This window comes from Macaca nemestrina, chromosome 13 (genome assembly GCF_043159975.1).
Source record: "Macaca nemestrina isolate mMacNem1 chromosome 13, mMacNem.hap1, whole genome shotgun sequence".
Lineage (NCBI taxonomy): Eukaryota > Metazoa > Chordata > Mammalia > Primates > Cercopithecidae > Macaca > Macaca nemestrina.
The window spans coordinates 40510941-40537297 of record NC_092137.1 but is presented as its reverse complement, the minus strand read 5'-3'; the positions used below and the strand labels follow the sequence as shown (position 1 = coordinate 40537297).

At 39.4% G+C, this 26357-nt stretch overlaps 1 protein-coding gene across 22 annotated transcripts in view; it reads left to right on the top strand.

Moving 5' to 3' along the window:
• LOC105464900 (solute carrier family 8 member A1) overlaps positions 1–26357 on the top strand; it is a 391740-nt gene that overhangs the window by 46363 nt on the left and 319020 nt on the right. For 13 of the 22 annotated variants that reach the window (XM_071076610.1, XM_071076605.1, XM_071076603.1 and 10 more), the window contains exon 1: positions 6081–6128. The exons of 4 other annotated variants lie outside the window; for them this stretch is intronic. In XM_071076610.1, the coding sequence (XP_070932711.1) occupies positions 6096–6128 (33 nt within the window). In that variant the 5' untranslated portion in view covers positions 6081–6095. Of the gene's footprint in view, positions 1–6080; positions 6129–16445; positions 16585–17888; positions 18077–18300; positions 18485–26357 lie in introns of those variants that run through there. 5 more of the 22 variants (XM_011713025.3, XM_011713026.3, XM_011713023.3 and 2 more) reach the window with 5 other exon arrangements.

Below are 26357 nucleotides of genomic sequence, written 5' to 3'. Positions count from 1 at the left end.
AAAATGTGGATTAGTTCCAAACAGAGAAAATAAGAGTGTGCAGAAAAATAGGGAAAGAGTGTGCATAAGTAGAATTCAGTGAAAGTATTAAAACAATGTTCAAACTGAACTTTAGGGTAACCAAATAGTCGATGAGAGAAAGTTATTTTAAAAATCTTAGTTAATAAATGATAAAGTAATTATAGTTTTAGAATATTAACATTTTGAAATCGCCAAGAAAATAAAGGATTAGGCAATAATTAGCAATGGTTGCTGAAAACATTCGATAGGAAGGTTTATAATAAATGAATCAAGTTGAAAATACCTGAACACATTGACAATTTTAGCAACACAGAGTGTAAGCAGACATTATTTTCTTCTTGATATGACAAAATAAAAGATACATACACAACAAAATACATGATACATTCATGGCTTATAAACACCTACAGGAAAGACAGGGGACAGAGAAATCCATGAAAAGAAAACACAGAAATGCAACTGGCAAATTCTAGAATGTGTGAAACTTGATGGAACAAAAACTTGATTTCTTCAAACATTAAATTGCAAAAAATAAAAAAATAAAAATAAAAAGGACGAGGGAGTAGAATTTACAAACATTGTTTTATGTGTTATTCTGTTTTCACATTGCTATTAGGAACTGCTTAAAACTGAGTAATTTATGAAGAAAATAGGTTTAATTGACTCACAGTTCTTCAGACTTAACAGAAAGCATGACTGGGAGGCCTCAGGAAACATACAGTCATGATGGAAGGCAAAGCAAGGGCCTTCTTCACATGGTGTCGTGGGAGAGAAAGTGAGGAGGGAAGTGCCACATACTTTTAAACCATCAGAACTCACTCACTATCATGAGAGCAGTATGGGGAAATTCACCCCATAATCCAATCACCTCCCACCAGGCCTCTCCTCCAACATGTAGGTATTAAAATTCCATATGAAATTTGGCTGGGGGCACAGAATCAAACCATATCATTATGTATGTTTAAAAAGCATTGCAAACATATTTAATGATTTAATGCTACTTGAATCATTATTCTTTCAAACCAACTGCACACATATTGTTAATGAGACCATCAGGGATCTTTGATGAGATTATGGAATTATTACTAACTTTTTAAGTGTGGTAATATTTTTGTACTTATGAAATGCAGTCTTCTTTTAGAAGTATACATTGAAATATTTACTGATGAAATAATATTATATCCAGGATTGGCTTTACTTTCATTTTTGATTTTCTTTCTTTATTTTAAATACAGAAATGGGGTCTTGCTATATTGCCCAGGCTGGTATAAAACTCCTGTGATTAAACAACCCTCCCACTTTGGGCTCCCCAACAGTTGGGATTATAGTCGTGAGCCAGCACACCCAGCCTAGGATAGGCTTTAAAGTCCTCGAAGGTGAGGGTGAAGAAGAAACCTAGATGCAGCAAAATTGAGTACCAGTTGACAACTGGTGAAGCTAAAGACAGGTATATGGGGTTTGTTCCACTATTCCTTCTACTGTGTGTATGTTTGAAATTTACTATGATAAAAAAGGGAAAAAGTATTTAAACATAGATTACTATATAATTAATATTTATGCACACTGGGAATACACAAAATACAGAAAAGAAAAGCGACGTTTAATTAAGCAGAAATTAAAAATAGAAAATTGTAATAATTGAAAAATTATTCATGTTTCAGAAAGAGCTTATTTCAACTTAATGAGCAGTGCTAAGAATTATGCAGAAAGACATAAAAAGTCTTCATAATTAAAATAAACTGAGTAATTGTCAGTTAGAAGAAACTTTAAATGGACGGAAAAGAGTGTATTTCTATCGAGGCCAATAATAGTAATACGTAGAATATACATAAACACCACTAAACGCCACTTATTTTTAAATAAGTAAATGCTTTCTAAAGTTAGTAATATCTCAAAATTATTTTTCCAGAGAAAAATAAATGACTATACTTTGTACATGATAAAATAATTGTCAGTAGTGGGGGGAAATAATAATTCTGTATCACCTTGTGTGTAAGGTATAATGTAGATCAAATGGTATATTATGTATAGTAAACATTGAAACCAAAAGATTAAAGACAGACTTTATATCATAATATCTCAATGTTTAAATGGATAAAAGAGATTGAAATCAGTTCAACATTCTCATTTTATAGACAACCAAACTGAGATCTAGGAAGCTGAAGTGATTTGCTTAAAGTTATACCCATAGTTAATCGTGAATACATTTGGCTTATTTATATGCAGTCTTATGATCATGTATGATACAATTCTTTACTCCAACTTTGTTATCAAAAATCACTTTGTGAAGATTGCAAAGGTGGTAACCATAAAATTTAATATCATTAATGTAATAGATAAAGATGGTGAACATAATAGTGAATGCAAAAGTGTTAGAGAAAACCACCATTGTTTTCTTTGGGAAAAGAGGAAATTAATTGGGATTTAATTAAAGTGGACAGCACTCTGATGGGAATAACAAGACAAACACTATGCAGTTATTTATGTGAATGTCAAATAGAAAGACATATTATATGACCTTTAATTAAGAAAGAAATTGTCTCTAAAAGGAACAAAAAGGCAGCAAATAATTATTCTGTAGAAGGAACATAAAAGGAGACAACAATAGCAGCTGCCAATGTTTTTAATTGAGAGGAAGATAATTTAGAGAAGTGAATAAAATGGTTTTGACTTTTGTCCTCTCTCCATCTGTACTGATACAGTTAATAACACCTTCATCTCCCCACCCCCATCAGAAGCAGCTCTATAGGGTAGTGCTTTATAGGGCAAATCGTTTCACTATGAGTTGTTCCTTTAGTAAAGAAATGGAGTTCACACAAATCAATGCCCCAACACGCTCTCAGCTCTATGCAAAAGGACAGCATTTTCAGATAGGCAGCTTGCGGTTAATAGTGGAGTCTTTGGACAGGTAAAAATTGAAGCTGAGAAACCTTTCTGGGAGTCAGATCCATATACTAAGAGGCATCGTCAGCACTGTGCTCTAACCAGCTTAGCCTCCAGCCAGCCTTGGAGATCCTCTCCAGTCCTTTCTACAGAGGCTTTAATTAACTGTCCCCCTGGTGTGCACCAGGTGGGATTTCACTCTCAAATTAATCCATCTTTTAAAGATCTTGTGTAACTTCTCTTCCATTCTCTGCACATTTTCTTTAGATAACTCATTCCTGTAAGGTATATAATTTACTAATCTCAATATCTAGGCACTTTTATATTTAATGCTCTCTTGGCTATTTCTAATGAGTTGACATTAAGTAATCATACATAGTTTTTCAGGTGCATGGACATGTGAATGAAAATATTAAGCAACATCTATTGGAAATATAGAGTCCAAGTCACAATTTTCAGCATCTATGCTCCTTAGGGAGAAAAAAGAGGACACATTCAACTAACCAACATGAATTATTAGGTATTATAATATGCACAGCATGGGCCTGGGTACTGTGTAATGCAAGAGGGTAAATTATCATATTTCCTGTCATTACAGAGCACTTTATACTTATTGCAGTACAAGATCCTCATAATATAGAAAGAAGCAGATTAGCACCCTCAATTTGCAAGGGAAGCAAGTCTCAGAGCAATTGTGGATTTACCAGCACCTAATTAGTAGCAGAACTGAAACTATACATTTTCTTTTCATTCACCTCAGACTTATGGCAGGCAGCTGATCATCTTATTGGATGTGCAAGCTGTAGAGGATCTTTAAGACATGTTTTAATAATCTCCTTGAGTGTAGCCCCTGTGAAGCTTCTTTGCTGCCCCAGTTTCCTGATAGGTATATCGTTCCAGAAAATTTTCAATCACTTTTGATTGAAAGAGCCCCATTTTTGAAATCGACTCAGTCCTATTTATTGTTAAATGTCAATGTCATAATCAGTTCAAGTTTCTTTCCCAACCCCTGCCCTTGCCACAGTGGACTATATTTTTTAACTCTAGAGAGTTATAAATGTGAGGGTATCAATTCCTTCGGACTCAATTTCCCCCTTGTTTTAGTCCATTTTGTGCTATTATGAAAAAATACCTAAGACTGGGTAATTTATAAAAAACAGACATTTATTTTCTGATAGTTATGGAGGCTGGAAAGTCCACAATCAAAGTGCTGGCATCTTGTCAGGGCCTTCTTGCTGTGTCCTCACATAGCAGAAGCCAGAAGGGCAAGAGAAGACGAATACTGTGTCCTCACATGGCAGAAGGGCAGAAGAGAAAATCCACCCCCAAAAAGACCATTCTATATTGGTGTTAATCCATTCATGAGGGCAGGGTTCTCATGACCTAAACACTTCCGATGCAGTCCCACCTCCCAGTGCTGCTGCATTGAAGATAAGTTTTCCAACACATTTTATTTTAAAAATAAATTTTAGGGGGCACATTCAGACCATAGTACTCCTTTTATAAAAAACACGCTATCACACCTATTCTGAAATAAAATTAAGAATATAACATATTCCATGTATATATAGTTAAAATTCTTTATAATGACCTAACTATAATATACAAGGGAAATAAATGGTAAGATTTTATAATAAATTAATACATTACTTAATGTATAAACACTCAGATAGGACATTAAAAGAGATGATGCAGTAATCAGATGCATTGTGCCATTATGTAGAACTACCCCAAATGCAACAGCTATAAATACTTGCTAATGGGCAATATTGCCATCAGTGAAGTGATTTTTATCAAAATGGTGAACAACTCTTTTTAAATTTCAAGTAAAACGAAGTACAATTTTTCTTCAATATACATAGTAGTTATATTCCAGGAAAAATCAGTAAATGTAAGCTTACCAAAAATACTACACACACACACACACACATATATATATATATAGTGTGTGTGTGTGTGTATATATAGTGTGTGTGTATATATAGTATATATATGTGTATGTATATATGTGTGTATATATACATATATATGTGTATATATGTGTGTGTGTATATATATATAAAAATAGGTTTTTCACCTACATGAATGCCCTGTAAAACACTTGAAAGCTATATGGCATGAAGGACAATTGTCTATGGTAGGAGACTGTCCCATACATTGCAAGATGTGTTGTATCCTTGACTGTAGCCAAATAAATATCCATAACAACTTTCATATTATTATGACAACCACAAAATACCCCATGAATTTTCAAATTGTCCTCTAGGGAGTGGTACAACCCTAGTTGAGGACTTCTTCTCTAGAGACTTGGAAAGAAGAGAGATATTATCTACCCTCTCACCCACCCTTTTTCCTCTGTGCTTCTATAGTGTTCTCTCACAGCTGGGTGTGGGAGAGGAGTAAGGAGAGAACATCTCTCGTGGCAAGATTGCAGCTCCTTCATATTGGCACCTGCTTCTGATCAATCTCACTTATTATCTAATCAGTGTGGTTAGATCAAATACTCAACTGTTCCCACTGAGATGGACTCTTTACTCAGCATCTCCTCCAGGCACTGGGGGAACTTACATGTGACCGGATTATTCTTATAGGTTGACCCCCACCAACTGGTGGCCCCCACCACCTGTGTCCTATAATAGAGTCCTTGGCAGGTCTGCACCTCCAATGTCATGCCCCACCACAGCCCCACTTCTCAGACTGTTTTAAATACCTCTCCAGTGACAAACCCCAAACCACTCCATTCCTCCTCTGTAGTCTTACACCAACTCCAGGGGTATATGATACAGAAGAAAGCTGGAAGCTGAGATTGGGAATCAGATGCCAGTCTCTCCTTCTTACAATCTTTCAAGCAATTCTTTTGGAACCTCTTCCCTTTACCTCAAAGAGGAGAAACCAGTGGGTCCTCTCCTTCACAACTCCCAACAGAGTGCACAGTAGACTGGGTCTAACTGATGTTTTGTTTATATGCCACAGTGGAGAAACCTTAACTGTAAACAAAAGAGGTAGAAATGAAGGAATCTTTTAAAGTTATGAAATGCGTTCTCTCTATGCTAGAATTGAGCCAGTGCTATTTTTTATTTACATGGGCTACCAATATTTCCTCTTCAGGGAATCTCTCTGAACCTATCTGGTTCAGGGAACTACCTGAAATATATATGCATATATCCTCTTTTGGCCAGGTGCGGAGGCTTATGCCTGTAATCCCAGCACTTTGGGAGGCCAAGGTGAGTGGATCAACTGAAGTCAGGAGTTCAAGACCAGCCTAGCCAATTTGGTGAAACTCTGTCTCTACTAAAAATATGATAAATAGCTGGGCGTGGTGGCATGGGCCTGTAGTCCCAGCTACTCAGGACGCTGAGACAGAAGAATTGCTTGAACCTGGGAGGTGGAGGTTGCAGTGAGCCAAGATCACATCACTGCATTCTAGCCTGGGAAACAGAGCGAGACACCATCTCTCTCTCTCTCTCTCTCTCTCTCTCTCTCTCTATATATATATATATATATATATATATATATATATATATATATACACACACACACACACACATATGTGTGTGTGTGTGTGTATCCTCTTTAATCATCCTCCCTTGTCTGTAAGTCTGAGAGTAATTTAGAATAGCATATCAAGAAGCGATATGGGCAAAAAAAGAACAAGATTCCACCAAGCAATCTGAAAAGCAATCTGGTGGATAATTCTGGTCATTGTGGCAATTACTGATAATCACATAGGAGACCCCAGACAAGGCATAGCGATGAAAGTAAAACATGCCTAGAAAATATGATTTAATTTGTTTTTAATTTTCCAGTTGTCAATTCTCCCCTTAATAATTAAGTTAGAAGGAATTCCACTAAATTTTGTGTGAGAGAGAGAAGTGAAAAAGGGCAGAAAATTTAGTTACTGTAAGGCTAATTGTTCTATAGTGGAACTAAGGTGATCCTTTAGAATGAAGCAGGTGAGTCACCTTGATCTTAGGAAAAACAAAAGCAAAAAATTAAGTCCTACAAGATCAACATGGACTCTGCTTACTTTGCAGCCCCTGCTGACATCCCTCTCTCTCTCACTGGCTACGTGCATTAGAACCTCTGACCTTTCAGTTCCTCAACTGCATCTCATCTCGGGGCCTTTGTATCCAAAGCTGCTTCTGTCCAGGGCTGTACTGAACTCACTTCGCTCCTTCCTTTCCTAGCCAGTGCTTAGTTATCTTTTGGACCATTACAGAGTCTACTAAAAAAGGTTAGCTCTCTCTCAGAAAATGTCTAAGCCCACTCTCTGTGTCTTCTTGCTGCCACATACCACAATGTTAATTAAAAAATGAATTGTGTAATTTGGTTAGTTTTCTTCCCCACGATGAAAGTCCCATTTTTTTCCCACTGATGATTCCGTTATGTCTAACACCCGACCTTGCTTAGTGGTCACTCAAAAACTACTCAATAAACAAATGAGTGAACGAATAAATAATTTTTATCTATGATAATACAGCTAGCAGGCAACTACCAAAATTCAAGTTTATTCCCACAAAACTCAAACTCATTCCTGCTGTTTTATTTTATTTTATTTTATTTTATTTGAGACTGAGTCTCACTCTATCACCCAGGCTAAGTGCTGTGGCATAATCTGGGCTCACTGAAGCGTCAAACTCCTGAATTAAAGTGATCCTCCCACCTCAGCCTCTCAAGTAGCTGGGAATACAGGCATGAACCACCACACCTGACTAATTTTTGACTTTTTTATTAAGATGAGGTCTCACAATGTTGCTCAGGCTTGTCTCAAACTCCTGGGCTAAGTGATCCTCCCACCCAGGCTTCCCAAGGTCCTGAGATTATAGACATGAACCACCATGCCCAGCCTGCTCTGATCTTCTCTCATATGAGACACTGCCTCTCACAGAAAAAAAAAAAAAAAAAAAAAAAAAAAAAAAAAAAAAAAAAAAAAAAATTCCCAACTTGTCAGGAAATTCATTACATAGTTTTCTAACACTAGGATTCATATATAAATAGAATGTTATTTATTTAAACAAGTATACTTAAATTTATTTAGTTATAATTGATTAAGAATTAAAAAGTATTAGATTTATTTAATTAAAAATAGGACTTTTTGACTGGGCATGATGACTCATGCCTATAATCCCAGCATTTTGGGAGGCTGAGGTGGGTGAATCACCTGAGGTTAGCAGTTTGAGACCAGCCAGTCCAACATGGTGAAACCCCATCTCTACTAAAAATACAAAAATTAGCCAAGGTGGCAGGCACCTGTAATCCCAGCTACTCAGGAGGCTCAGGCAGGAGAATTGCTTGAACCTGGGAGGCGGAGGTTGCAGTGAGCCAAGATCATGCCACTGCACTCCAGCCTGGGTGACAGAGTGAGACTCTGCCTCAAAAAAAAAAAAAAAAAAAAAGGAGCATTTTACTTTAAAATCAGAGGATAAACATCTAAAAAATCTAGTATATTCTTTTCATTTTATATCTTATAATGTCAAGTACTGTTAAATTAACACTAGATTTTTTATAATGATGAATGTATAGTGTTTTAGTTTGTGTCAGATTAAGAGTGTCAGAAAGATGTCAAAAATACACATGAAAAATCAAAACAATTTATTTTATCTTTGGACTTGTTATCTAACAAATAAGACTGCTTTTAACAAAACAATGTTCTTCTGAATATATATGATCAAAAGACAAAGATTTGATTAAATGTTACAAGTATATTAGATTTTCTTCACTAGTCTTGTATATTTCTGAAATAATAGTAAAATCAGTGGTAGTTAAGGGAACTAAGAGGCTCTTTACAAAATCCATACTTTGTCAGATTTGGCTTTCACTCACAGTCAATTTAAATGTCTGGTGGCTGTGCAGGGGCATGGAGTGGGGAAGGATTTTTTCACCTGCTCCTTACCTGCAAGTCAGTTATATGTCATAGAAAGAAGACCGGATATTCTCAGATTACTATAATCTGTTTTAGAAACACTGGCATGCCAAGAGGTACAGGCAGTGGGAGCAGTAAATCCATGTTGCAAAGGATCAGGGGGTGCATTGTCTGTAGAGAAATTAGACACAATAATAAAACCAACGAAGGGTCTGTCTGCTTTTTATTGCCACCATTCATCATCTCAGTGGTAAAATATCCTCTCTGCCTGGTAGAGCAGACTAGCACCCTCCATCCCCACCTTGATATGCCAGTCTTAAAAAGGATTTTTTTTCCTATAATAGTAACGACTTTATAGAAATTATATGTGTTCCACTTGAAACCATCCAGAATGATTCCTCTCAAAATGAAAACTCAGTATTTTTTTTAAAAAGATTGAGTGGAGAGGTAGTAGGATTCTGCTAAGAATTGGGCCAAAGAGAAAAATGGCTATATTCTTCCTTTTCGTCCTCAGTAGTTGTTTAGAGTCCTTTTATGTGAGTCTTCTTTGAGATGATTTTAATCATCTCCTCTCTGGTCTCTTTATCCTTGGTCATGCCCACTTTAGCACATTTCAGACACACTGTCAAGATTGATCTTCATAAAGTACATATCTGGCCATAGCGCTCACTTCTTCAAAAATCCTTAGAGTTGGCCAGGCATGGTGGCTCATGCCTGTAATCCCAGCACTTTGGGAGGCTGAGGTGGGCAGATCACCTGAGGTCAGGAGTTCGAGACCAGTCTGGCCAATATGGTGAAACCCTATCTCTACAAATGATATAAAAAATTAGCTGGGCATGGTGGTGCCTACCTGTAATCCCAGCTACTCGGGAGGCTGGGGCAGGAGAATCACTTGAACCCAAGAGGTAGATTTGCAGATCATGCCACTGCATTCCAGCCTGGGCGACAGGGCAAGACTCTGTCTCAGAAAAAAAAAAAAAAAAATCCTTAGAGTCTGATTTTACCTATAAGACTATATTCCTAGAGGCCATGGATGGTGTCTAATACATTTTTTAAAAATCACCACAGAACTTAGTTCATGCCTCTGAATGGAGTAGTCACTCCCTATTTGCAGCCAGAATGCCTTAAAAATTTAACCAGTGATCTGCTACAAAATATAAATGATTACCCTATAAAGTAGCATGTTCTGTTAAATTGTGTCATTTATTCAACATATATTTATTGATCATCTGTTACAAGTGAAGTATGCACTTTGCTGTGTTGAATAATTTTCTATCCAAGTTCTGCTTTTCCTTAAGCAACATTCAGATATTTTTATTTTTTTTACAAAAGAAACAATAAGAGAAAAATTAAAAACCTCTCTTAAGATCCATGAGATACATAATTCACACATAATTTAGACTTCAAATCTGTATCATTTATTTCAGAAAAGCACAGTATATGAGTTGTAATCTGCTTTAGGCCCTGAGTCTCTAAGTAGACTGGAAACTGAATATACAAAACTCTGCAAATAAAAAACCATTGAGGTTAAATAAAATTTACAAAAACAAGAGGTCAGCTATGATTTCCATGGGTATTTGCAAATTTGCAATTGATGATTTTTCAATAATTAAATATTTGGACATATTTACAAGACAAGTATGTGAATGAGTATGTGAGTTTGTATAAGGGTATGTGTATGTTGTGTATAGTATAATTTCAGGTAAGAATTCAGGAAAAAGGAAAAGGAGGTATGATGGACCCATAGAAACCAGCACTGGGACCATCATTAAGTTACACATACACGATTCTCATGGCCTCTCCCAACACCACCCACCAGTGCTGTTGACTTTGTGACAAGAGGTTCACCCACTAGAGCTTACTTATAAAGTTGGTCATCCAGGTGCATTAATAAGATGCTATAATTTAAACCAAAGAAGCATTCAGAATTCTTGTGACAACTCTGCCTTAGAAGGAAGTTATTTTTATGTGCAACCCCTGGTGGCAGTCTGTCTTTTTGAAACAACTCTTGGATTTATTTAATATGAATATGCTCCAAAACACAGTGGTACAAGTCATATGGCCATGCCTCTGCTGCTAAACCTGATTAAGTCCGATGGCTTTGAGGCAGGAATTCCTTAAAACAAAACAAAACTCAATACAGGGCAGAAACAAATTTTCAAAACAAACAAACAAAAAAATATTGTCCTATATCATTTCATCTGCTTGGGACTCTCAGAAAAGGGATGGTGGTATCAACAGGAAATCTTAACTTCACTCAAGTCTCCGCAGAACTGACCATCTAAACTAGTACTTTCCCTAAACTTTTCTATTCCATTTTTTCCTGCTTTATGGGTTTTATAGGAGTATCTCCATATGACACCCTACAATGTGTTAATTTGTTTATTTTGCTTGTTGCCTGTCATTTTTTCACTAGAATGTGAGTCCCAGGAGAGTAGAAACTTCTACTGATGTTTTCACTGATGTCTCTCCAGTGTCTGAGACGGTGCCTGACCCAGAGTCCATCCTTACAAATATTTGTTGAAAAAATACATGAAGAAATGAATGAACAAATGAATTCATGGCACTCTCAGCTGTGTTTTATTTTTCTCTGTTCTACCCAGCTTTTTTTCCTTTAATCAGAGTTACCTGATGACCGACGTTGGAAAAAACTTACATGTTCCTTGAATCTTGAAAAATAATAAATAAGAATACAAGAATAATGCTTATAAACCCCATGCCTAGTTAACCCTTCTTAATAGAGGAAATAAGAGATTCTCTGACGTATTCACAAATTGGGCCAAATAAGAGCTTATAAGTAATTCCTGAGGTAACTGACAAAGGGTTAGTTTACAAACTGAAGCCTGAGGCTGGGTCAGATTGCTGTCTCCGTGTGGTTCCTCTTTCTGCAATGTCACAGACAATCTGTCTGTCATTGCAGAGCAGGTGGCCAGGCAGAATAACGGTGTAGATATGGTGACTGTGTCAGCTAACCAGAGCCTGCACTGCAGCTACAAGGAGATGATTGCTATTAAGTTGCAATTTGCACTGGAGAGAGGCCAAAGAGTTTACCCTATCACCAGAATCCTTCTTTCCATCTACACCAGTCCCCTTACAGGGGACAATACGTGTTCTACTAATTCATGTCCCAAGCACCAAAAACTGCTCTAGATGCTGAGGAATACATGTTCAACTAGAAGGGGGCCCCACGGTAATGGACTGGACTTTCTAGATCATATCCTCCAATCTGCCTATGTCAGGTGAATTATATTACCCACTTCTGCCCCTTAGGGACTCAAAAAGGCCCTTAAACATTTGTAAGTCCTCTTAAATTTCCAAGAAAAGTCCTCATTTTTATATTCTATTAAATAGTGAAATTCGATAGAGCAGCAGAAAAGAAACTGAGTTGTGCCAGATGTAAAAGAGCTTTATCACTTGTCTTTGCTACAAATTAGCTATTTGACCTTAGGCCCGTGGTTTTCAGTCCTGGCTGAATGGTAGAACCATCCCCAAAAACTTGAAAACAAAACAAAACAGTGCCCAGACTTGACTTCTGACCAGTAGAGACAGAATGTCTAAGGGTAGGACCCAGCTTTCAGTATTTTTTAAAATAACCCAGCTGATACATGCATACAGTCAGGATTTGGCAAATCCCTTTGTGCTTTCTTTCTCAGTCTGTAAAATGAGAGTAATCACAGCTGCCCCCACTAGTTCATAAGGATTTCTTACATAAAAATTAAATTCGAGGTGGCAAAAAATGTTAATGTCTACACAAACAATTTATCCTTTGGTTTAATAAAGACATTCTTAGGACTGCTGAAATAAACCCAAAGGTGACTTTTGTGTAACTGGATAATACTTTTAAAAGGGGAAATAGAATGCAGTTTCTGAATATTACTTGTTTGTGATTACTAAGGATTCTGCAGGTCACACTGTATGAGTCTAAATTTTTAAAGAGACGAGAGCATACAGTTTCATTATTTCCAGACACTTCCAGTAGTAGCAGAATCAGCATCATTAAAATCATGGAAAACAACACCTGTAAGTTTAGTCTATTTTCCCCTTAGGTTTCATCTTCAAGGGCTCCTGTCTGAGCATTGTGGTAACCACTAAAACATTGGCAGCTCTCAGAAGAGTCTAATCAGTGAACAGCAATTGAAGATACAGCAAGGGAGTTGTATATCATAAATGGTGGCTTGGAAAAGAGATTTATGAAAAAGGCTGAAGTGTAATCTCGCAGGGACATTGCTTCAGAACTGGATTGTAGGGAACAACTGTCTGGTACAAGGCACCCCAGGGAGCTTATCTTGAGTCCCTATTTGATGAAGAATCCTGGAATCAATGTTGAGGAAAGTATGTTGTATAAACTTAGTTAAGAAGTTTATGCCCTAAAGAAAACGTTCCCAGTTAATAAAATTAATGTAATGTGACAATCAAAATTTTAGTTGTAGCAGGATTTGTCTAAAAATGGTTGTCTTTCAAATTCTACCCTCAGTTTATAATACAGATAAGATTAAATTGATACCCAGACATAAGGGAAAAGAATTATTGTGAAGGAGAGAAGAATTCATTGCCCTTTTTAATCAATCACTAACCACACTCTGTACTTACAAAATCAGAAAATGCACAAGCAGCTCTTTTTCATTACAGAGAGGAAAGGTACTGTTTTGATATAGAAATGTTTATTTTTCTGGATTATTCATTGCATAGAACTCTGTATAACAAAAACAATAGCATAATCAATATCAATAATGGGATGACCTGATTATGTAAAATCTAATTATATATAAATTTTAAAATTTACATTGATAACATGTTCATGAAACTTTACCAATAATATTTACCAATAATAATAACAGCAATATCATTTGCTCAGCAATTACTATGATCAGGAACTATGCCAAGCTTCCTATATACATTTTATCCTTCCCATAGCACCTTGAAGGAGAGTTTATGATCCATGTTTTCCAAACAAAGATATTGAGATTTCAGAGGTTAAGAAGCTTCCCCAAGGTTACATAGCTGGATCTGAGAATCTAACACAGATATTCTGACTCTAAAGCCTTGACTTTTAACCAATCTGCTACTGTTTTCTGACCCACTAATTAATAGCTCTAGATAATGATTCTGCCATTAAGTTACCATTGATAAAGTTGTGGGATAGAGACTAGATATTTCCTTAATTTAATAAGGGGCAGAAATGGAAAACAGAAGTGTCAGGATTTTGTACAAACCCAATTCTTTAATATCAGTTGCTCAAATGTAGAATTGCAGGCCTCTGATGTCCAAAGACTATGACAAATTCATGGCGACTCAGAGGAAGTGGCTGACCCCACGGTAATGCAGAGAGGAGGAAGGTTGTGACTGTGAGTCTGCCAGGAAGGCTGCCCCAGTCTGTGGACTGTTATGCAGAAGCAGGGCTTACAACTGGGTGAGGTACAAGAGTGGTGTTCAACTGGTCAAAACAAAACAGAGAAGTAAAAGTTTAACTGCAGGAACAAGTTTCCAGGGAGGAGGAAGAATAGCACTTAGAAGTCAACAAAGAATTCTCAAAGTCGTCCCCAAAGCAAAGAACCTTGGATCTACTCATCAGCAAAGAAAACCTAAAGAGCAAAACTGGGAACCCAGTGGTTCACCTGAGATTCTTAGGTATGGAAAAATGACTACTTCTAAGCTCCACTCACTGGCCAGGCTAGGGGTGCTATTATATAATAACATTTTCTTATGTAGAAATCAGTATGAAACTGAGCCTATGAATGAACAGATAGATGATTAGTGGAGACCGGCAGAGTAAGAAATGAGGTGAGGGATGACTAAAACTATATTAACATACTTCAGAAGCTCCGAGCAATGGAAGAGACAATAGAGGTACCTCTGATTTATGTAATTCAAAGTGAAATGAAAAGAATTTCAACAGAGGATTGTGCTTATTTTCCCTATGATGAAAAAATATTGAGTGCTTTAGTAAACTATTAAATATTTTTTTTAAATCTTGGTAACCTGATCACATGTCTAAATTTTCTATAGACTAGATTAAAAGTAGAGCCTAATTCACAATATTTACACTTGGTCTGAAAATGAGTTTGCTAACAGATCCCCTGAAGGTTTCCTAGGAAATAGTTTATGAACATCAGAACCGTCTTTCAAATATATCAAATCTTAGTGATATCCCTGTGGAGTCCCCTGAATGATTGTGTCATACTGCTTTGGTTAGATAACAGTGGAGACCGTTGACTCTTAATTCCAAGTCCAGAGGAAAGAATGGCAATCAATGTGGAAGACTGCGATTAAGAAACATTACTGCTATTAGAATGTAAATTACCACCTTCCTCCATTGAATGTTTCTTCTTTCCAAAGCCACAGACTGCAGCAGCCTCACTTTTTCCTTTCTTAGAACCATAGTCTTCCTCAGCCTTGTGTCTGTGATGTAGCCTTTGATAATTCTCTCTCGCAATAAAAACCCACTCATGTATGACATTTAGGAGGGAGCAAAAGGTTTGATTTGCCTTGGGGCCCTGGAACCATTATAAAAATGCCTTTAATGAGAAATGAAAGGCAAAGAAAATTAGGAGCTCAGAAACTGACTGAACCAAAAAGGATGCCATATCGCTAGGCACTAGGCTGCCTCTCAATAGTTCTAGATAAACAGAAGACCATTTTTTTCCCCCAAGAATCCAAATCAGTCTAAAAGCAGTTTTGATTGGAAAAGAGGAAGAACCAAGTGGCCAAGATGTAGCCTTTCAGTTTCAATGGTCAAAGCCAAAAAAAAAAAAAAAAAAAAAAAAGTCATAAGACAGACTTTGGGCATCACTGGAATATAGACATTTAAAGAACAGGGTTCTTGTCACAAACATGCCTACAATTTCAAGAAAATCTCAGCTTTCACTAAGTGGCCCATGATAGCAATAAGAGGCTACACTCTTTCCACGAAATCTATTCCAATGAGATGTGGCCCACTCACATTTTCGTTTAGCTTTCGCTTTGTTCCTTCATTCAGCTGTGTCCTATTTCTTATGAGTGGAGTCTTTAGTTACATGCTTTCCTTAGTGTCATTTAGAAGGCAGCCACTTTTCTCTCCAAGCCCCTTTCATTGAGTGTGATCCAAATATCTGCTACTGACACTCCCTTAAATTCAGGGACTGTAAGTAATTTTTTGGTAGAGGACATATTCTAAAAGAGACAGTGAACTTCTGTCTCTTCCCACAGGTCACTCTGTTTATATCCACTAGTAAGTGCAGTCTAACCAAGTTTGTGTGGAAAGTAGCTTCCAAGAAAATTTAACTTATAGCAAAGAAAGAAAAATATTCTTAGGGAAGAACGATTCCTGCAAATTTATAAGACACGAAGCAGTTTAGAGTGTCCTCTACAAAGCCAGTATCCATGACTGCTGGCAACAGACCCGACTAATTAATGTGAGGTCCTCATTCAGACAGCATCAGCATCACTTGAACACATGCCTACCCCAGGACTACTCCAAGTCTATTAAAAAAGAAACTGCAATCCCCATGTGATTCATACTCACATTCATGTTTGAGGAGTATTGACCTAGAGCAGTGATTCTCAACCTTCATTGCACATAGGAATCAACCAGGCATCTTAAAAACAAATTAAGCCTGTCTGGGGCCCACCTGAAGAGAGTCAAAGTTAATCAATTTGGGGGTGTGGCCTAAGCACTGGGATTTATAAGGCGGTCCAGGCGATTCTGAGGTGCAGGGAGGATTGAGAGTCACTGGCGCAGAGGCAGAAGAGGGTATTTCTTCCATTCCGTCCCTCTGTTGCAGAAGCAAACTGAGGTTCCTGGAGTCAGAATCATTTGTGGTGACTGCCCCGGTTGCACCGTAAGTACAGGGGGAACGTTTCCACGAAAAAAAACTTTCTGCCTGGTGCTCTGCAGGTCCCTCCTTCTCCCACCTTCCCCAAGTAGCTGCTCCTAATCCCCCCACACCTTGGCAAACGACATCAGTGGCTAGTAGCAACTGGTGTTTTAAAAATACAAATTTGGAGCCCCATTTGAGACCTACAACAGGAGAGTCTGCATCAGATTCGGCCTCAGAGTCTACAGCATCTGACTACATTCCCAGGTGTGTCTGATGCGCAGCCAGGTTTGGGAGCTAGTGAACTCCACAGCAGGTCTAGCCTTTCACCACGTGAAGTCATTAAGGGTTTGTAAGAATGAATGAGCTGTCAAGAGAGGAAAGGCCTGGTGCAGTGCTCCTTTATTAATTATGGGGAAAGTGATTTATTGGCAATGATAATGCTTCTCTTGGAAAGGGCAAAGAACGGTTCGTCGATTGCTGCATTAGGTCTTTCCCAACTCAACCTTAATGCTAGGCTTTTACTCCTCACTGTAGTTTAAAACCAGCACGGCTTTCACATGAAACAGTCTCAGGGTCTTTATTCCCAGGTGAGCCGCATCTTTGAGGGAAATACCAACACAGAGACTCTTTTCTAGTTCTTGGCCGGAGGACACCCTCCCCCCAATATACTTGTTTGCTTGTGTCAGCATCTAGTAGCCAACGTATAGTTGTGCATATCTGATATGTAGAAAAACACAGGGTGAAGAATTTAAAAAAATCGCTGATATATGCTCAGACCCTTTTGCTAAAAGAAAGCTTCCTTTAACAGAAGGGCAGGAAGTGGGGGAAGAAAGATAGTTGGATTAACAAACTCAGAGGTGAGAAACGGGTAGGCGAATTGGGGGTCAGGGTTCTGTCTGCGGAAGAGGGTTTAAAAGAAAAGTTGCAGCGCCTGTGTGCCCGTGTCATCGATGGGCTGGGTGCGGGAGACAGCGCTAGCGCGCCGCCACAACGCACTGCGGGGCCGAGAGCCGGCAGGAAATCGGAAAAGCTGCTCGCCGGCAGAGGCTGGGAGGCTGGAAGGGCTCCCCACCCTCTCCGTGCTCCAGAAACGCGCCGGCTCTGCCCAGACGCGATCGCCCGGTGAGCCCCAGGGGCGCGCAGGGGGCCCCAGGGTGCCCGGCGGCCGCGGGGCCGAGCGCGCGTGTGAGCCAGTGCGAGGCTGCGGGCGGCGGGCGGGCGAGTGTGCGCGGGAGGGAGGGGGAGCGCGCGCGCCGCCCGGGCCCCGGCCCTCCCAGCCTCCCGGCCTCCGCGCCTGCCTCCCGCCCGCGCGCACCGCTGCCCGCCGCCGCCGCTCCCGCTCGCGCCGGCGCTGCACGGGAGTCAGCCTACCGCCGCCGCCTGCTTTGTGCTTCCCACAGAAGATGGGAGCGACCTCTTCCTGATCGGGAGCTGTTTAAAACGAGGGAGTGCGCCGTATTTCCTACTAGCGTGGAGGAACGGAGGAAGAATCCATTCACACTCCCCAAACCAGGTAGGATCTTATGATGGGCAGGCAGAAGGCATTTGGTCAGAGACCGAGAACTATTTTCCATTTGCTGCTCATAAGGCTACACTTCGCTCTGCTTTGGCAAACGAGCGGCTTCTAAATTTGTGTGTGTGTGTGTGTGATGTGCTGGTGCGCGCCTGCACATTTTCTGGGTGTCCGCGCTTCCCAGAGTGAAATTGCTCGGGCTGGTGCGTCTGGGCGTGAGGGTGCCTGCCTGCCAGTGCAGGCTGCCGGAGGAAGAAAGGGCTGCTAAGGAGAGATGCTGCACCCTGCACCGCGCTGGGCTCTGAGGATTCAGGGCGCGAAGAGCTAAGTCCACCCCGAAAGCAGAACTGCTGGGGATCCAGGCGTCCCCACCCACTGGACTCTTCTTCGCGGTCATCCCTTCTCCCGGTAATCCCTGGGGTCTTTCACCAAGGCCACACTTCCGAGCCCTCTTTTCCAGCGGGCGCTGGGTGCTCATTCACGGACTGCGGAGAGGAGGGAGGTGTGGCGGGGCAGAGACAGACGAGGAAGAAATGTAGGGGGTAGCAGGGAGTGGGCTGCAAGGTCCCGGTCTCTGGGCGCTGTGCCGTGATGTGCTTTGGGGATTCTGCACACAGAGGCATCTTTCCCTAAGAGATTGGAAGGGAACTTTGCAGCTGCATTCTCTGCCTCTGGAGCTTTGCTGGCTCTTGGGGGAAGTGGTCTGTGTTCTCAGATGTGAAGATATCCTTTTTGGCTCCTCCTTAATGAAGAAGAGGGCGGTCTTATAGCTGGACAGCCGGCCAAAGAAACCAAATCCGCCCAGGCGATGCTCTTGAAAATACAGTATGTGTGCATCCTTGATTCTTTAAATCCACCCCCTGCATCACCCCCGCCCCCCCACCCCCCTCCCCACCCCGTGGATGCTGTTGCTGTTTGATGAATGGCTTGGGCTGGCAATTCGTATTTCCCTCTCCAAAGTGGTAGTGGTTGAGTTGAGAGCAGGGGTGATGAAATTTAACAAAGCATTTTTAGAAGAGAGCAATGTGCATGTTGTATGCAGTCATTGGAAAGTCATGCTTTGCACTAGGTATCCTTTTAAAGCCCCCAATCCTGCCTCCCCTGAAGCCGCTCTCTATCTCTCCTGCTAGTCAGCTACTAGTGGTTGTGAATATAACAATACAAACTTTGTCCTGCTGGAGGTGTAAAGACTAAAGAGAGAAAAAAGGATATCAGTGGGAGGTGTAGTGGAAGAAGCTTTTTTAAAAATGACAGATGTGGTGAAGACAGTACAAGCGTCCTGATCATGGAGGAGCCTCTAGCTGAGTAGGTGGAGATTTCTGATCAGATCTGGTTAAAGGCATTGCTGGAGTATCTCCAGATATGAGCAGTTGAACATGCACAATCTGAGACTTGTGCGAAGATTTCCCAAGAGAAAGAGGGAGCCACCAGGAGAGAATTCTGAAAGTATATCTCTGTTTCCCATGCCCCCACCAGCGTGCGCGCGCGCACACACACACACACTCACACTCACATGCTTTCTCTTTCTCTCTTGAAGCTACTCCAGCAGCGAGTCAGGAAAAGAAAAAAGGAGGAAAATGAATCTAGATGTTTCATTCATTTCAAGTAAGAAGACAAAGCCGGAAGAGGGATGATTGGTTTTAGGTTCCTCTTTCAAATCCTGTGTTACTTGGATTGAGCTCTCTGGGTTTGCTAAAGTTGCTTAAATGGGAGGTTAGGCGGGTGTGAAAGCAGGAGGAAGGAAGGGAAAACTAGCTCCATCTTTGGGGCCTTCTGAGTGAGAAGGTGGGGGAGGACCCACTTATTACATCAAGAAGCAAGATGTGTGCTCTTTAATGGTTTTCATTTTACAAATTCTGCCTGCTTGAAGAATTCCATTGGGATCTCACAGCTCTTTAGCTAAGATTTCTCACACCTACTATAAAAGAAGCCCTGATTTTGTCCCCTTAAAATGGTTGTCTTTTTTTTTAAAAAAATGGAGTGATTAATTCCTAGAAAAACAACAGCAACAAAAAGGACTGAACAGCAGAGATAAACCATTATTTATTGTTAAGCTGTATAGGGCTACAAAGGATGTAAGAGTGTCATGACAATCAGACTTAATTTACTCTGTCTTGAAAGCTTAACAGGGCTGAAAGAGGAGAGTAATGAACTAAAATAATATGACAGCTGTATTTTTTTTGTATCTATCTACCTATCTACTTTATTATTATTATTATATAATGGTTTCTACTGTAACGTTTCAGATTAAGAATTAGCCCTTTTGTTGGCCAGGGGAAGAAAAGAGCTTCGGAGTAACAGTGCTTTGACTCCCAGTAAAATTACAAAAGGAAGGTGCGATATAGTCAGTAACACCTATAGGACTATTTGCAGGAATTATGTTAATTGCTCCATTAAGCTTTCTATGTTTTGAAAAAATAAAATATATTCCAAGAGAACTTCGGCATTTGTTAAAAAGCTATGTTTAACATGCTTTTGCCAGGCAAAAATAGACTTTTATTTACTTGCAAAATAAACACATGATTCCTTTCCTCTTAGTATTCAATCTATTTCTTTGACAAAATAAATGATGAGAAAAGCTCTGCAAATCCAAGGAAGTTGCAATTCCCCTTTAAAAAGCAAGCCATAGATGTGGTTGCCTCAAAGTAAGTGCATTTTGGGACATTAATGTCTGTTTTTTTAATGTTGCAATTCAGTGAGACAAGTTCTTTCTTTGTGATGCCTTTAGGTACAGGGAGGATAGTATATAGGTAAGAAGGAGACTGCCCTAAAAACATGGAAATAAACAAAATTCAAACTGAAATATAAATTAAATCTGGAAAAGAAATGCAGCCTCTAAAAGAGGCTATTAAACCACACATGTTGCATGTTTTATATTTTTGTACTATGTGTGTATGTTGCTTTCAAGTAAACATTAAATTGTCACTTTATATTTGCTTAGAATTTAGGAATCAGTGTGCTATTATCTCTACTCTTTCTGGTCCCTTTCTTTGTTTTTGCCCCCAAGGATAAACGTGTTTTGCTAAAATATTATCCAAATATCACTCATACTTGTAGTTAAATCCTTCATCATAACCTCCCATACCTCATAGACCCCTCATCATAACCCCTACCAAATGGCCTCCCATCTGACCAAATTCTACTACTCCCTCTTGTGGCAAACATTCTCCCTGACTTTCTCAGGGTTCCTGAATCCTATCTGACATCACTTATGGCTCCTTTAGCTGTCTATCACTTTGACTCTAATTCTCGGTAGTAACGGTGGCTAACAAAACCAGTCGATTTCTGTACTAGCTGTTACCACTTTTCTTTTTAAATGATGGTATTTCTGTTCCTTAGAGAGATAGCTGAGATTTAGTGGAAATAAATATCAGGTGTTTTCTGACCCATTGGGATGGACTAGATTCTGAGAATGTGAGCTTTCAACGTCTGCCTTTGAGATTTGGATTTGGATTCAGGACTAGTACAGTGGGGCCTAATTAAGTACGGTGGGATTACTTTCAGTTTTCTTTCTTCATCTTCCAAAACCTCTTTTTCTTTCTCTGTCTCTCTCTCACCGGCCTCCCCACTCTGTCACCCTCCATCCCCAGCCCTCCATGCACACATATACATTACAAAATACATTTTACATAATATATATTTTGAAGACCTAATCAATGATTAGGTTCTCAGTAGTACGTATTAATCAAACAGTCCATTTTCTGATGTATTTTTCCAGTGTATTGACTTAACTTATAAGACAGTTGCTCATAGTCCTTGCTGCCTCAAGTGATTTTTGTAGGTTCTCTTTGCAGAGACTATATTGAATAGTAGGTGTTTAAATTTACATTTGAGATTGTCCTTTGATCTGCCCAGCCAAGAGTGTAGACAGTAACAAGACAAAAGTTTAAATGAATCACATTTCCCCCTTATCTGAAACTTTCTAGTGAATTTCAGTAGAAGGAGGGGAACATGTGGAAGAGGAAAAGCTCTGGCAGCTGAAGCAAGAAAATGCTTTTGTGATCAAGGGCAAGTGCATTGCAGGCAGCAGTCTATACAGTGATTTGAGGGTGGGCAAAACATTCCCAGGTTCAAAGCATTTATTTCTTGGGCAAAATAGGATCTGAAACTTTCACAATTAGAACCATTCATTTGAATAAAGGAATTCTATCTAGTAGACCCTAATAAAATGAAATACCATCTGAGAAGGAGCTACCATTAATTCTCACAAATCATTAGCATATGTTCATTTTTTTTTTTTAACTTGGATTGGTTTATCAGGTCAGCTGGCAGACAAAGTCCTGAGGGCCTGGAACACAGGAAAATACAGAGAATGTGAAAGAGGTTTAAAACTAGGTTGCTGCCCAGTTAGTGCACTCAGGGCCGTTTTGGTAGGGAAGTTTGGGGGATGTGAGTGTCCAGAAATGGGGATGTTGATGGAGGGATAGAGAGTAGCCAGACAAAGGCAAAGATAAACTCTCCAAATTTAGCTTCTAGAGTAACAAGGGTAATAACAATTTGATGCTTTCTTGAAGATTTAGCCATTTAAGTCCTCTGGGGAATGGGCAAAATATTTTCCCTAGAGTGAAATTACATCCTTAAAATCTTGAATAGATTCGACTGTATCATTTTGCAGTATGGATTAATGCCTGTAACCTAGAAAATGCTAATGTGATACCAATCCAAATAAATGGTTTCTTGCACATGTAACAGATCTGGGAAACTAGATGTGAATATTAAAGATCATCTTAATTTTTTAAAAAAGACAAAGAATAATTACTTTGATGTCATTGCATGGGAAGTGAGAATAATAATTTCCTAGTTGGATCCAATGTGAGAGGAAGTCAAACAAGGTAGTGATCCAGCAATTTTCTTCAACCAAACCATGATGTTTATGGAGCACTCAGTGTATACAAGGCCCTGTGCTTGGCTTTTCAAAGAATGCAGATGATGAAGAAAAGTTAGTGACATTTGTTGAGTGCTTCTTATGTGCCAGGGACTAGTATGAATGCTTTATACACGTTTTCTCACTGGATGCTTATGAGTATCCTGCAGGGTAAGGAAGCATCGTTATTCTGACTTAAGGATGAAGACTGTGGTTCAGTGAAATAACTTTGGCCAAGGCCTAACAAGCAATGGTTAATAAAGAAAGCTCTCCAAAAGCCATGCTATACACTGTTCTCTGTTCCCAGGAATGTCATGGTCTAGAACACGTATACTGAAGTACAAGGCTGAGTGAGAAAGATCACTCCACTGCAACTGAGCAAAGTGCTGAAGGAGTTGAAAGGAAGAAGAGAACATTGGACATGGCTTCACGGAGGAGGAGGCATTTTAATGTATTCAGAAAGAGTGAAAAGGATTTTGAAAACAAATAAGGCCTAGCCACTTTTGAAACATGTCAAAGAGCCCCAGCTTATTTATGACAAGGCAGCCATAGAGAAATGTTAGGGCAGTTTCTAGACTCTTTCATTCTGTTCTGTGTCCCAGTCAGGACCATGCCACAGAAACAGGATCTGAAACAAATAATAACATAAACTATTGCACAAATGCATTTTACGCTTGAAACCAAAATGTAGGATGAACTTCCAGCATGGCCTTGGAGAAGAGACGCTGTACCAGTCAGAGGTGAGGCAAGGGATAGACCACTTGCTCACTGGTTCCTTTATTAAAGGTGATGATTCTGTTTCCTCTACTAGGGTAGGTGGTTTTAATTTATCTGTTTAGCACCGAATGGTTATGCTGGTGCTTTTACACTTGAGCTTCTGGAACTTGTCTAGCTTCCAATTTTTTCAGATTTCCCTTAAAGCTCAGGACCCAGGGCCACCCTTTGGTTCTCTGCTGTGCTCGATGAATAGCATCCCATCCTGGCAGCAGGTTGAGAGAATCAGACAACTTACTCTACACCCAAGCTTTAACTTCCTCTGTGGGCTGTGTTAGAGCCCCAACTGTGGGTGGCATCAGACAGTTTGGAGAGGTGCCCATCAAATGTCTCTCAGAAGTTTCAAGTCACTCATCCAAAATGCTCTTTCAAATGTTGGGGGATGTGGGCCCTCCAAAGCTGAAATTTGTGAGTCGGTGTTGGGCACAGTCAATGCTTCTTTCCCCCTGACTCCTCCCTGTCTGCCTTTCTTCCCCTGGACATGCAGCTAGCTGTCAGAAGTTTTTTTTTAAGAGCTCTTTATCGGTCCTTCTGTTGCTTCATACCATGGCTAGCACTGGAAGAGACATCTGACATCACCTAGTTTTGCTTTGTGTTAATTTTTATATTTTACAAGTAAGCAAATGGAGGCCATATAAAATTAAATGATTTGATAAGACTGAAATAGGAGCTAGTAGAATCCAGTTCTGTGACTCTGAAATCATTTCAGCCAAGTCACCTCTTTTTTCTTTCCCTGTGTAGAAAGCCTCCAGAAATTTGCCTATGTTTTCTGGGCCTCAGGAATTCCTAGATGTCTAACAAGGATTCTTCAGGGTGGAAAGGAAACTATGACTTTTCATCTAGTTTGAGAATACTGACTAACAAAATAAACCACCCTAAGGTCCTCAGACTAAAGGTCTCTGAGGTCAGCAGACATATTCATGATAGTTATAGCATTTGCTTGAATTCAAAAGGTGGTATATTTGACATTGTGCTAGTTATTTAGACTTCTCTGTGTTGACTTTCTTCATCTATTATACTTCATCTATTAAATGGGAATAAAAATATTAAAAAGGCTTGTGATTTGTGTGAGGAGTAATAAAGTAATATTAGTAAAATATTTGGAACAGTTTCTGATACCTGAGTGCTCAGTAACTGTTAGCTCATTACTGAAGATATAAATGGTGAGAGAGGGCCTTGTTCCTGCCTGTGTGCACCCATGTGAATACATTGATTGGTGTGGTGAAGGGGTTGCCACAGGAAGGTAAAGGAAGATTAGTACACACATAATGACATATGCCAAAGATCAGAGAGCTGATTTTTAAAATGGCCAGATAGTCAATATTTCTGGCTTTGTGAACTATAGGATCTGTCATAATTTATCAACTCTGCTGTTGCAGCAAGAAAGCAATCAAAATATATAAATGAATGGGCACGACTGTGTTCCATAAAATGTTAATTATGAGCACAAATTTGAATGTCACATAATTTTCACATGAAATATTCTTTTTTTTATTTTCCAGTAATTTTAAATGGTAAAACATTTTAATTTTGTGGGCCCTTCGAGAACAGGTAGCAGGTTAAATTTGTCCCATTAACCATAGTTTGCCAACTCTTGACACACACAGTATAGATTATGAGAGACACAAATGCAACATTCATAGGCTTGGGGAATCCTAGCAATTGGTGTTGGTGTAGTGTGAAGAGAAATGGCCTAGAAATTCACAGAATTTGTTCTGGAGCCTAGCTCCATCACTTCTGAGATGTGTAGCTTTGAAATGTCTCTTTCAGTTATCAGTGTTTTGTAGAGATGGGGGTCTTGCTCTGTTGCCCAGGCTGGTCTTGAACTCATGGGCTCAAGCAATCCTGCTTCAGCCTCCCAAAGTGCTAGGATTATAGTCATGAGCTACTGTACCTGGCCTAGATGACGTTTAAGGACCTTCCTGGCAATCAAAGTAGTTTTATAAGGGAAATTTGACATTCGAGATGGGTCATGGAGGACAACCATAAAAACATTAGAAAGGATGATGTGGTACATATTTGGGTAATTTTCATTTAGTAGCTCAGCTGACTACTAGCTGATACATTGACTAACAGTAGACCTGCACAGATGGACAGGTGTTATATTATAGATGACCTTGAATGCCACAGTGTAGGATTTGAATATCATAGCTGCAGATTGTTAGCAGAATTTCCCAGTTTTACAGATGATACTGAGAGAGGGAAAATGACTTCTCTAAGGACATATGACTGGTCAGTAGAGCTGAGACCAGCACTCATTTCTTTTAGTCCCTAGACCAGTGAACCTTCCATCTACCACACTGACCCTATAAGTGTAGTAGAATGCAATTAAATGCAGTTGCATGACTCTGACCTCATAGAGAAAAAGTCTTGGATAAATTATAGAAGCTACTTTTTGTCTCTTCCAAACGTGATCTCATACCCCAGCATATCTAAGAAGGTAGGTCTGTGAATAATCCTGTTACAGAGAAGGGTAATTACAAAAGTGTCCACCTAAGACCTTACAATTCAACAACCTTTTGGCTGGTTTCCTGCAGAGTGTCTTTTAAATCTCAGCTTGGATGTTATTTTTCAGCTGAACCTTCTCTAATACTCTGACAGGTAAAATCCTCTGTTACTTAGTTTTACAGAGTCACGTTTTTA